Raw genomic sequence first — 14198 nt, forward strand, 5'->3', positions numbered from 1 at the left:
TCCAAACACGGCTCCAGTTTTTGCACATCTATGCTTCTGGATACTTTGCCGACGTCAATGACACTCACCGACTCATCTGCCTCTTTTGCAACAGAACTGTTAAGAGCACGTAAGTTGATAATTTGGCTCAAAATGAACTACTTTATTCTTCCATGGAACAATTTGAGGCTTTTATGAACTGTACTTGCCTTCCTTCTTTGGATTCGGTTTGTCATTGTTGTCTTACTAACACATGGTCATTACCATCCCGAACACTCTACAGTTAAACTGGAGGATGAGGTCTTAAAACCACATTTTTCCTCCTTTAAGGTCTGCAGAGACTTGTCCCTAGTGAACATTTCAGCCATACCAATTTCCGATGGGATTGTTTGGGATAAAGTACCATTTGGTACATATGGCCTTATGGACGTCATCCTAATTCCATATGTATTTAAACTTTCCATGAATGATGTAATAACACCAGAGTTGTTTCTGATGATTGACATGTAAAAACAGTTGATTCTGTGATGTCTGATTTAGAATATTTTACTGTATTTGAAAGTGAAGATGTTTATCAATCAAGAGAAAACTATGGAGATATGTTCTGTTATAATCATTATGGACATCATTTAATTCACAAAGCAAGTACCCCAGAGTCTATTTTTAACAAACACAATGGGAACACTGTCCAACTCCACCAGTAGTAAGTTCCAAAACATATTCTGAAAAGTTTGTATATTTTTCTGGGCTCAATGTGAAAAATGCTGAGTCGTATTATTTTAAATTGCTACTGATGGAAAATCAACATATTTTATTAACTGATCCAAAATTGATTTATTCTGATTCCTTTGTTTCCTGGTTGGCTATAGAAGACTATGAATATTGGCTGAAGTCGATTGCTAAAAAATGGCAAATTAGGGGAAAGGAAGCTTTTTTCAGAGCATCCCTGATACCTGTTCAAATGATATTTTTAAATGAAACTGTACAACAGACAAGTTGTTGAAGCTTGGCAAAAATTAAGGACTTCAATGCGTGCAGTATCCCTGCTCCTGTTAAATTTTACAAATGGCAAAAATGCATTAATGCAACTGAAAATCAGCTTGATGAGTGGGTGCAAAATGGAACATTTAACACATCACTTTCACATCATGGTGGGTGGTTATTGTGGCTGGTAGAAACAAATAGTTGTCATGCACATTTTGTAAACTCTATGGGGGGTTTAGAACAAAAATAGACAAGACCGTCAGACCCTCACTATGTGTCACCAGCGCATTCGGGTATAGTAACAACATACAGTGTAGGGAAATGATGCCACCAATGGTTGAAAAGTTGCTCACTAGATGCTGTTAAAGAACACCTCAGTCTCCTGTCTAACGGTACAGGTTTGCAGAATTTTCTGTTAGGCCCCAGAAGACAACGTAAAAAGTGCTTCTTATACACAATATATAAATAAATTTGGAAACTTTCCCAACAAGAAGCTGCTGCTCGGTTAAGGCAAATAGATCAGGAAAACTTACAGAAAGCATTAGCCATTGTAGATAATGGGATTACCACCTTGGCTGATCATGCAATAGACAGTGCAAAGTGACATGTCCTCCTTCAAACTTAAACAGAGTCAGCTAAGGTCCATTATGCAGGTAGGTTGGATGCTACAAACATTGAAAGCAGGTCACGTTCCCTGACAACATGTAAGTGCAAGGGACATATTCGCAACATTTAATTTAACGTGGCAACAACAAATAATGGTTAAGAAGGAAGAGACTTATGTCATGCTAAACATCGAGAAATTAGAAAAGTTGCCTTTTATTGTGGCTGAAATACGATCTGCTGATTGGTTAATACATGGGGTTATTAAGCTGCCTATTTCAACACTTCAATTCACATCCTGCTTGAAACACATTCCAGTAGGCAGATGTGACAGGCTGGGAGATAGTTACATACACGAGCTGTGGGAGCGTCCCTTTTCGTACAAATGTTTCACTGGCATGAAAGAGGTCTTTCTTAGCGTCAGTGAGCCATTCGATGACTTGTAAGCAGCTGTCCTTGCACAGGGCATCTAACAATTCGGCAGTGAATTTGGCCTGCTATCTAAAGGGAGTTCAAATCCCATTGATTAGATCTGCATTCGAGGTGCTCTCGAATGGAAGCTATGTGCTCCTTAACAGTAAGACCTGTGTAGAATGCAAGCCAGAATAGCTTATGTTGTCTTGCTCTCCCAAATTGTCACCTGTGGATGGAATGTCCTTTTTCCTATTACGCAACAGACGAAAGTAGCAGATATTTGGCCTCACATTGCTACTTCATATGTGAATTTTGACAAGTTGAACAGACACAAGGCTTTATTGTTTCAAAAACATGTGGCGCTTATATCTGCACTCGCTACCTATGCACTTCAATTTGCAAGGTCATCTGCAGAAATACAGTCCCTTTTAAGTACAAACTTTCCGAGACACTTTGGTGAACTAATTGGACAAATATTTATTGTATCCAGTACTACTGGGATTGCGCGTTTCTTTAAGATTGTTGGTTATGGTTTCATTCACACCTTTTACTCTATATTTGGCTTAATAACTTCAGTCATACACTCAAAATGTTCTAGTATTTTCAGGGGATTTCCAATTACTTTAGCATCTTGCTGTTGCTATTTTTTATTCGCAATGGCTGTCCCTTCACAAAAAGGAGGACTGAAAGTGATTCCACCAGTGCAATAGTATCATGAACGCATGATGCAGTATTTCGGAGCACCACTCCTGGAAGAATTGGAGTGTGACTGGTCCCTGTCATTCAGACCGGTTTTGGATTGTGTGCAGCCCGTGTTTTGATGCCCCTGGTGTCTATTTGAATGTGCACTGGAAGTTTGTCTTTCTATGCTGTGCTTACTTTCATTGGACGCTGATCTGTTGAAGTTCTTGCTAAAGGCTTCTTACCAGACATGCGATTTGAGGGTGCATTTGCTATAGGAAGCTGTCTATAAGTTGCCCTTCGTGGATCATGCAGCTCTTGGTTTAACATTGGGCACAACACAGAATGCTGCTGCCTAAGCAGCAGCTCAGGCTTTGAAACATGAGTGCACCTTGGTTTTCCTTGGCAAAAATGTAGCTACCTTACCACCTGCCGAGGTAGAACATTTCCTGGCTTCAATTGTCCTGGATGAAATTGGAGATTTTAGAAATTACACTGACTTTTAAATTCTGTGCTATTGGAGCCACTGCTGATGTTTTAAATTGCCCCTTTTTAATATTTCACTTCCTCAAGTGTCTTTTAACTTGTCATTATTAACATTCATGTATATATGTTTTGAAGGATAGCTTTTTAGTTGCTTTTATGTTTTTAATGTTAGGCTTTTACCACGTTTGAACCGGCAAGGGGAGGATGTTGTATAGCTATTTTAGCCATATTTTTAGGTATGGTGTTTTAGCAACTAGCAATTTAGCCCATTTTTATTAATTTAGCATAGGCCACATGTTTTATTTTCATTATCTAGTTGTTCTTTCACCTAGGAAAGCATTGCATTTCTAGCAAGACATTATTTTCACTGTGTGCTTTCCTTAAGGCTGCAGCCATATAGAGTTGCTGGCAAAGTGGTACGCTGTGTCTCCAACATTCACAGAAACATACACCTCCTTACGTGGTGATATTTTCTCAGAATGTCAGCTGTTTTATTATAAAAACACGTTTCCTTCCTATGCACATTAGAGGGAGAGTCCAGCCAGATGACCACAACCGCATGCTGATTTCTTTTGCTACAGCTGCTTGCTTAGACTACAGGATCCCTGGCCTACATGGGGATGGTGTCTTTCTAGACAAAAGGCTTCCTTGCTCAGGCATGGGGGTTAATGTCTTCCCAGGGGGAAAACCTGAAGGGTGGATTAGAGCTTATCACGCTGTGCTCTAATGTAGCTTATCTAGGAGCACACATATTACGCATAGTGATAGTGTGGTGGGACTTTTTCATGTGTTTCACTCTTCTTGTCACCCTTTTGCTTCTAGCGTGTTTTATCATCTTAGTTATTGCAATTCATGCCATTTTATCTAAGATGCAGATAATTAAATAAACCTTATTGAACCATTCTCTGCCTCTGTTTGTCTTTGCATATGTGAGACTAATGTAACTGAGAGAAAGAGATGAGATCTGATCAACAACGATTTCCCTGAGGAGTCAATTCTGTCATGCACCCGGTTGCTACAATCATCCCTGCTTTTGGGCAGAGGTGAGTCGCTGCTAGTTAGCTGGATCCCCGGATTAGGCTGTTAGTTGTCACATAGTGTGGGATTTGACTCAGTGCCCCACAATTCAGGTGATTCTGCCTCCTGAATCCAGCAGCCTCATTAGGATAATGAGAGCCTATGCGACTAAAGTATAGTTCTGGAGCTACTCATGAATTAGCTCTGATGTTGCTCATAGCTCTACTTGATTTCTCCCTGCTGTAGGAAAGTACCATCTTGCCTGGCATGTTACCCCCATTTTTCACTGTATATATGTTGTTTTAGTTGTATGTGTCACTGGGACCCTGGTAACCCAGGGCCCCAGTGCTCATAAGTGTGCCTGAATGTGTTACCTGTGTAGTGACTAACTGTCTCACTGAGGCTCTGCTAATCAGAACCTCAGTGGTTATGCTCTCTCATTTCTTTCCAAATTGTCACTAACCAATTTACATTGGCTTACTGGAACACCCTTATGATTCCCTAGTATATGGTACTGAGGTACCCAGGGTATTGGGGTTCCAGGAGATCCCTATGGGCTGCAGCATTTCTTTTGCCACCCATAGGGAGCTCTGACAATTCTTACACAGGCCTGCCACTGCAGCCTGAGTGAAATAACGTCCACGTTATTTCACAGCCATTTTACACTGCACTTAAGTAACTTATAAGTCACCTATATGTCTAACCTTTACCTGGTAAAGGTTAGGTGCAAAGTTACTTAGTGTGAGGGCACCCTGGCACTAGCCAAGGTGCCCCCACATTGTTCAGAGCCAATTCCCTGAACTTTGTGAGTGCGGGGACACCATTACACGCGTGCACTACATATAGGTCACTACCTATATGTAGCTTCACAATGGTAACTCCGAATATGGCCATGTAACATGTCTATGATCATGGAATTACCATCCTGGCATAGCTGGCACAATCCCATGATCCCAGTGGTCTGTAGCACAGACCCTGGTACTGCCAAACTGCCCTTCCTGGGGTTTCACTGCAGCTGCTGCTGCTGCCAACCCCTCAGACAGGCATCTGCCCTCCTGGGGTCCAGCCAGGCCTGGCCCAGGATGGCAGAACAAAGAACTTCCTCTGAGAGAGGGTGTGACACCCTCTCCCTTTGGAAAATGGTGTGAAGGCAGGGGAGGAGTAGCCTCCCCCAGCCTCTGGAAATGCTTTGTTGGGCACAGATGTGCCCAATTCTGCATAAGCCAGTCTACACCGGTTCAGGGGACCCCTTAGCCCTGCTCTGGCGCGAAACTGGACAAAGGAAAGGGGAGTGACCACTCCCCTGACCTGCACCTCCCCTGGGAGGTGTCCAGAGCTCCTCCAGTGTGCTCCAGACCTCTGCCATCTTGGAAACAGAGGTGCTGCTGGCACACTGGACTGCTCTGAGTGGCCAGTGCCACCAGGTGACGTCAGAGACTCTTTCTGATAGGCTCCTTCAGGTGTTAGTAGCCTATCCTCTCTCCTAAGTAGCCAAACCCTCTTTTCTGGCTATTTAGGGTCTCTGTCTCTGGGGAAACTTTAGATAACGAATGCAAGAGCTCATCTGAGTTCCTCTGCATCTCTCTCTTCACCTTCTGATAAGGAATCGACTGCTGACCGCGCTGGAAGCCTGCAAACCTGCAACATAGTAGCAAAGACGACTACTGCAACTCTGTAACGCTGATCCTGCCGCCTTCTCGACTGTTTTCCTGCTTGTGCATGCTGTGGGGGTAGCCTGCCTCCTCTCTGCACCAGAAGCTCCGAAGAAATCTCCCGTGGGTCGACGGAATCTTCCCCCTGCAACCGCAGGCACCAAAAAGCTGCATTACCGGTCCCTTGGGTCTCCTCTCAGCACGACGAGCGAGGTCCCTCAAATCCAGCGACTCTGTCCAAGTGACCCCCACAGTCCAGTGACTCTTCAGTCCAAGTTTGGTGGAGGTAAGTCCTTGCCTCACCTCGCTGGGCTGCATTGCTGGGAACCGCAACTTTGCAGCTACTCCGGCCCCTGTGCACTTCCGGTGGAAATCCTTTGTGCACAGCCAAGCCTGGGTCCACGGCACTCTAACCTGCATTGCACGACTTTCTAAGTTGGTCTCCGGCGACGTGGGACTCCTTTGTGCAACTTTGGCGAGCACCATTTCACGCATCCTCGTAGTGCCTGTTTCTGGCACTTCTCCGGGTGTCACCTGCTTCAGTGAAGGCTCTTTGTCTTGCTCGACGTCTCCTCTCTCTTCAGGTCCAATTTGCGACCTCCTGGTCCCTCCTGGGCCCGAGCAGCGTCCAAAAACGCCAAACGCACGATTTGCAACTAGCAAGGCTTGTTGGCGTCCTTTCAGCGGGAAAACACTTCTGCACAACTCTCCAAGGCGAGAGGGATCCGTCCACCAAAGGGGAAGTCTCTAGCCCTTTTCGTTCCTGCAGAAACCTCAGCTTCTTCTGTCCAGTAGAAGCTTCTTTGCACCCGCAGCTGGCATTTCCTGGGCATCTGCCCATCTCCGACTTGCTTGTGACTTTTGGACTTGGACCCCTTGTTCCACAGGTACCCTAGATTGGAAATCCACAGTTGTTGCATTGCTGGTTTGTGTCTTTCCTGCATTATTCCTCTAACACGACTTCTTTGTCCTTAGGGGAACTTTAGTGCACTTTGCACTCACTTTTCAGGGTCTTGGGGAGGGTTATTTTTCTAACTCTCACTATTTTCTAATAGTCCCAGCGACCCTCTACAAGGTCACATAGGTTTGGGGTCCATTCGTGGTTCGCATTCCACTTTTGGAGTATATGGTTTGTGTTGCCCCTATCCCTATGTTTCCCCATTGCATCCTATTGTAACTATACATTGTTTGCACTGTTTTCTAAGACTATACTGCATATTTTTGCTATTGTGTATATATATCTTGTGTATATTTCCTATCCTCTCACTGAGGGTACACTCTAAGATACTTTGGCATATTGTCATAAAAATAAAGTACCTTTATTTTTAGTATAACTGTGTATTGTGTTTTCTTATGATATTGTGCATATGACACTAAGTGGTACTGTAGTAGCTTCACACGTCTCCTAGTTCAGCCTGAGCTGCTCTGCTAAGCTACCATTATCTATCAGCCTAAGCTGCTAGACTCCCTATACACTAATAAGGGATAACTGGGCCTGGTGCAAGGTGCAAGTACCCCTTGGTACTCACTACAAGCCAGTCCAGCCTCCTACACCTGCCAATATATTTTCTCCTTTCTCGTTCACTCACTGGTTATAATTTGCGTTGTTTCCTTACTGCTCATGTGTTAGCTCTGGTGCTTGTCACTTATTGCTCATATACTCATTGATCAGATCTGGTGCTACTTTCTGACTATTCATATATTGCCCTGGCTTTATTCCTTTTTCTCCAGTTGACTCTAATGCTGCACTTTTGCTGTTTACACTTTGTTTATTGTGTTGCCGAGCAACTGCTTATGAATTGGCTCTAGTACAGAGCATTTGCTATAGATTTGCTGTAGCGCTGCTATCACTGTTTATAGTTTGGCTACAGCCTTGCTAACTGATTGCTCATGCATTTGATCTAGTGCTGCACACTTTCTGCTCATATGATACCTCTGGTATCTCTCACCAGCAGTTCATATATTCACTTCAGTATGGCTCACTGGTTCAGAAATTCCCCACAGCTACTCACAGATTGTTTCTTCTGGCTCACTAAATATATTTCTGGAGACTCCCAGGTTGGCTTTAGTATTGTTGACCCAACTTCTTAAAGTTCTGCCACTTCTTGCTTAATACTCATAGATTGGGTCCAATAACCTTTTTGCACTGTTGATTGATTAACTTTGACATGATGATTTTTGTTTTTGTTTGCAGCGGACGAGGAAGCTCCAGATTACGGTTCAGGAGTGCGACAGTCTGGAACGGCTAAAATCTCATTTGAAGATCATGAGTTTGAGAAGGTAGGAGTTTGGAGCTAGAATGTCATCCTCGCTTCTTTCAGTAGTGCAGGTGTTGGTGCTTTCCCGACTTTAGTATGGAATCTGTCTCCTCTCAGGCATTCCCAAAGTTCACTTAGGTCTGTTTGGAGCAGTTTTACGTACTGTGGCCGGCTTTGTTTTGGTTGCAGGAAATTTGACCATATCACTCATTTACTGCGATCTAACCAATGGCTGCCTGTTGAGTTGAGAGCTGTTTAAAACTTGCTGCGTCAAATACAAGGCACATCACTTTTCTGTGTCTGCATACCTAACTGATAAATTGAACATTTCTGGATTAAAATGGGGTCAATAAACTCTCAACCCATTCTCCTTGAGTGCCCCTTTCAATCAAACAAGAGTGATTCATGAAACAGTCGTTCTTTGGAGGCACCATAAGAATTTGGAACTCCCACCCTTCTACCTTCCACATGACCATATTGCATGGTACCTTCAAAAAAAGATCTCAAAGCTGTTATCTTTGAAAGACACTTAGGTTAAATTCCTTTTGTTCCCACTCGCTCTTAAATATCTGCTTTAATTTTTCCGATGTCATATCCTAATTGTACTCCTGCGCTGGTGTTTAGGTACTGAAATCAACCACAGCTATCCTCCCACTTTCTTTTGATGCATGTTTCTATCTCTAATGTACTCCTGGTGTCATTGTTTGGTAACTGTTCTCTTGTAATGCGCTCTGATGTCTCCAGGCTCTGTTTGCTCTATATAAAATCACAAATATAGATAATAAATAAACTTCCGTTCACAATTTGTTCTTTTTGATAAGGCATCGTTCTCCCTCATCCTCATCATCTTATCACGCCTTTTTACCTTCTCTGGAAATTTCACCTATTTCTCAAAGTCACCTACCTTGTAACTCACTGTAGCAGGGACTCTGGAAACTTTGCCAGTCACTGCCTGACCGTTGTTTTCTTGTCTGCTGGATTTTTTTTTACTGTATGCTTGTTATTTTCAAAGTAATTTTTGTGACAAATTATTCTTTTGATTTTTTGAACCCCTACATGTCCCCACCCCTTTCTTGCACCCTATGTGATTTTCTTCAAAATGCTGTTGTTTCCTTTCGTGCCATACGGAAGTCTGGTTAGGAAGCTTTCTTGAAGGTGCTGTTTCCTACCACTATGGTCCAGGTAGCGTCTAGCACAAGGTTATGTGTTGGACCTCTATCCTATATTTAAACATCATAGCCCCGCGGCTGCAACTAATTGCTTTTGCAGCTCTCTGCTCACTTCCTGAAACCACTATTGATACTATCCACCACCGAAGCATGCTGAAAAATACATTGCGCTTCTCTTTAGAAACAGAAGAAAGTGCTTCCACCTCTCCCTCAATACACCCTGCCAAACTTGCCGCTGTCTAGTGAGACACTGGTGGGGAGTATTTGATTTGCTTGTTTCCTTAGATTGGGGCCTGCTATTTTTTTTTAAACAGACCTGGTTGCATGATACCATCCTCCTGAATTAACTAAGGATTTTTCTGTTGTTGAGGTGGGGCAGTAGCAGTATTTTTAATGGAAATCTGCACAGTATGTTGCTACCAAAATGGTATTCAAGGTGCCTGGAGACGTTGATTTTTCTTCCTTTGATTTTCATCTACGATTACACTCACCTGTGTAAAAGTACCCCGATGATTCTACCAGTAATATTACTAATTCTCTGATTGAGCTTTGTAGGCTGGTAACCATGCATCATAGCTGCCTCATAGCTCTTGGTGATTTCAGTCTACACGTAGGCAAGCCAACCAACCCCGTTTGCAAATGACTAAAAGGAACTACGTTTTTTAGTCTCACTTTATTGGTGAATTAAATTACTCATAATGCAGGCTAAACTTTAAATGAAGTGATGGCCAAGGAGAAAATGATTACAGTGGACAGTTTTACTCATTAAGATTCTCACGATAACCAAATGATAAACTGTATGGTCCCTACATCGTTGACTGTGACCTGGTATTTTTCAAGGCCCCTTCCTCCATATCTCAGGTATGTGACAAAATCAGTATGGAGGCTATTGAGGTTTAACTGATTGATCAGTTGAGCACACCAGAACCCTTCATGACATAAATAAGATACTAAAAGATTTCACATCTACACTCGAAAGTGCTTTTCACTGAAAACGTCCCTGTAAAACAGTGAATTCTGAATCGGACATTCAAACAACATAATGCAGGAGATTAGCTATGAGGCACTCTGAAAGAGCATGGAAGAAAACATACTAAGGGACAAATAATATGGACTTTAAGATTCAGACACATTTTTACAATAAACACTCAGGGAAGGAAGTCAAAATTCCTTTGTCTGCATTCCAGCAGCTAAAAAATTGCACAGACAATTGTTTGCCATCCAGAAGTCCTTGACCAATCTATCATGCCTTGGTAGTATCATCTCTGGTAACCAGGATTGTTGAGATAACATAGTTTACTAGTTTATCTCAAAGACAACATTCATGTATTTTATGTTCTTGCTTTTATGTTACCTTATATGGATGTTAAGTAATGTTTTGTTTTTTTCTACCTAAATTCCATCATGACCCGTTGATTGCCACTTGCATGTTTTTAAAATTGTTGTTCCTGAATTTTCATACAAGAACAAAAGACTTACTTCAGCAACGGGGGCGTTCAGAATATAAAATGAAGGTGTACATATCTGTGCTTCCAATGAGGAAAGACAGATCATAATCCATGAGACACACTACTGCTCAGACGTACCCAATCACATTGGGAAGGGCACAGAGTTTTAACATTTCTCCTAGTAATCTTCCATAACCATCTCTCTAACTTCTCAAATCCTCAGTTACCTCTTCTTCTCTCACTCTCACCATTCGTAATTCTTCTGCTAGTATCCATTTCGCCAAATCATATTGCTATTTAAGAGGAACCATTTTTCTGCAGCCAATATTTTGCAATCGTCTCCTTGCAATAATAACTATAATACTACAATTGTAAATCCAATGTTTCCTTTTGAGGGCTAGAATAGAGTTCTACTATACACCTTTTCAGTGTTTGCCTCAACTGCATCTTGCACCAGGAAACAACCTTGTAACAATACACTCCCACTACAGGACACGTCCAAATGATACACAATAATTTAGCACTCTTTGCTAAGCACCTAGGGCAGTTATGAGAACGAATTGCACATGTAGTTTCAAGAACAACCGGTGTGAGGAAAGCTGTATGTAGAAATCTGTGCTGTGTATTTCGAAATCTTGCATTACTGGTAACTACTTAAGTATAACATAGTATTTTGTTGACACTTTAAACTTCAGAGATTTCTCTCTCATGAAGCTCATATTTACAATTTGGGCTCTGGTTGTGTCAATGCCTGAACCTTAAAAAAATTCCTAAGAAGGAGCGTTCTTTGAGAGCGGAGTTTATTCAGCTGAATTACATAGTAGCTCCTGCAAGATTTCTGACAAAAATTCCAAGCACAGGTAAGTTATATCACCATCCAGCAATTAATATTTACCCAACTGTTCAGTTCTCAGTAACAACAAACAGATGGGAGTTCATTATTCATATTATATCGTCTTCCTGGTACACCTTGATATTTTGTTAAACAGTGGGCTATTCTCACTGCTGCTGCAACCTCGAGAGTCATTTGCAAATGTCAAAATGAGAACATCGTATAATACTCCCTTTCTTTCCCATGCCATCCGGAGTTGAGGTTTGCAAAATACCTTTAGTTGTTAGTAGCTGACGGTTATGCATGGATTAGTGCAATAGCAATACGTTCATATGAATCAAACTAGATTGAGTCAGTTTAGTCTTTGCATCCGCATCCCAGGCACCCACAATTCCCTCCTTTTACCATTGCATTCCAAATTTCTCACTAGTCAATATTGTTTAAACGTCTATCACCTAATCCCAGTTTGTAGCCTTTAGAACATCCACAGTTCCTTCCCACTTTTAAGCACATTGAGCATAAGCTAGGCTCTCACGCATAAAAGCAAAAGTAGAAATATGGCAATCACCAATCCCAGAAGCTTAAGGATCCACTCTCTCCAGCTTCCTAAATCATCTCTGATCTTTTTCAAAATTCAGGTTGGCGCATCTTATACTTTCTGTGAAACCTTTATCAAATATGAGATTTTGTGTATCTGGGTATTGTCAGGAATAAAAGTGCAACACTGTGTTGATTACTTTGCAGACCCCATCCTGATTATTTAAAATCATAGCCAAAGCCATTCTAACCTGCAGAATCATCCTACGTGTTGCGATCGTCTCTTCAGTAATATTAGATAAAGCAGCAGCTGTGGCATTAGCCAGCATGTCTATCAACTGAGTTTGCTTCTTTTCTCTTAATACATTTAATGCTACCCCTACTGGGGAGAGCATTGCTAGAAAAATGCCTCGGTTATCTTTCCCTGCGTCAGAAAAAGTGAATGTCCCTCAATTGTTTACTGTGATATATGCGCTGGGATATCAAAGCTGAACAGCATGAGGCACCCCATCCATCTGGCAAAGAAAAGTAAGCCTTCACTCCACAAACATTATGCCTCTCGCGATAACTCTTTATCTCATTGTAGCGCATAAATTGCTCTTGCATGTTAAAAGCAAGCGTGCAGTTACTTTTACATTTCCTCTGCGTGGGATACATAGCATTACTACTCTGTAAAGCTAAAAGCGTTAGTAGTGAAGCGTTTTCCCTTGAATTAGTCTCATTATGAAACCTTAGCAGCCTTTCTTGTATAGGTGGGTAGTTTCTATTATCTTCTCATAAGCTGTTAAAAATTATTTCTCCCCCTTCTGACAACATGCATCGTACATCTATAGGCAATGAAATTGGTTTCTCATCAGACCTTTTTAATTCTTGATTCTTTGCAAAATGTCCTGGGTCCTTGTATGTGAGCAAAGAAAAGTAAATAACATATGATAATGAAAAACAATGGCCTGTTTGCATGTATAACTCCTTCAGTCAAAGTGGCGGGCATGTAAATACACACCCAACAGACAGAAAAGTTCATAATCAAGTAGAACGTTTGGATCAACTGAACATAAGCTTTTCTTGAACCTAATTTTGAGAATGAGAGAGGATTTCTTTTTTTTTCATTTTGTTTCTTCTTTTGAAGCATCATTGATGTGAGGACCTATATTTTTTTACTGAGTGAATCGTTCACCTCAGCCATGCGAAGATCAGTCTGATTGTGCAAGTGGCGAATGCAGCCCACATGATGTTCAGAACAGTATTCAGCCCCTAACACTCCCTTGCTTCCTTCATTGACTCGCTTCGGCACCCCTCTTTTGTAGGCTTCTTGTGATTGGGCCACCTGCCTAGCTTGTCATTTTGTGGCAGTTACCGCTGATTGGGATAGATCACCTTCCGAGTCTCAGGATCTTTACTCCTATCCTTTGGTGCTGTTAATTTTTTTGTACGGGATGCATGAACCCAAGTTGGCAGCTTTTCATATTTCACAGCAGTGTCTATTGCCCATTACATGCAGGGCTTGGTAGGGTCCATTCCAGTCAGGTTGCAAATAATTCTTTCAGACATGATTCTTCACTATGATCCAGTCTCAAAGTTCTAGACTATGACAGGCTGCAGCTGAAGGTATTAGGACTTCTTGCTGGATATGGTGAGACAAAGCGCGCACCGTATTATATAGTCTTTGCCAATAGCCCATGACTAAATGTAGGAAAGTCCTTTTTTTTTTTGCCTGATCACCCCCACTCTTTCTCGATAGGTACTGGTGGTTACTGACTCTTGGCTGTGCCCTGGGTACTGCTTACCAGTCCCAGGGCCAGTGCTCTGTGTAAAATGGATATGCAAATTAGGCTAATTATAATTGGCTAAGTTAACATACCTATAAGTCCCTAGTATATGGTAGGGCATGTAGGTTTAGGGACCACAGCATAGGTGGTGCACACCTAGGTGCACTGCTGAGGTGCCCAGTGTCATTTTAAAAGCAAGCCTGCCTTGCTGGCTGCTTTTAAATTAAAGTTATATGCAAATTCGACTTTGGAATTAAAGGTACTTCCAAAGTCTTAAACTACCTTATTTTTACATATAAGTCACCCCTAAGGTGTGCCCTATGTGCCCCTAGGGCTGGGTGCCATGTAACTATAAGCAGGGACTTTATA

At 42.0% G+C, this 14198-nt stretch overlaps 1 protein-coding gene across 3 annotated transcripts in view; it reads left to right on the forward strand.

Annotated features, from left to right (window-relative positions):
• Positions 1-14198, forward strand: part of KIF1A (kinesin family member 1A) — a 3950406-nt gene that overhangs the window by 1515671 nt on the left and 2420537 nt on the right. For all 3 annotated transcript variants that reach the window (XM_069213666.1, XM_069213667.1, XM_069213668.1), the window contains exon 28: positions 8011-8096. In XM_069213666.1, coding sequence (XP_069069767.1) covers positions 8011-8096 — 86 coding nt within the window. The remainder of the gene's footprint in view (positions 1-8010; positions 8097-14198) is intronic.

The sequence above is a fragment of the Pleurodeles waltl genome, chromosome 11 (assembly GCF_031143425.1).
Source record: "Pleurodeles waltl isolate 20211129_DDA chromosome 11, aPleWal1.hap1.20221129, whole genome shotgun sequence".
Lineage (NCBI taxonomy): Eukaryota > Metazoa > Chordata > Amphibia > Caudata > Salamandridae > Pleurodeles > Pleurodeles waltl.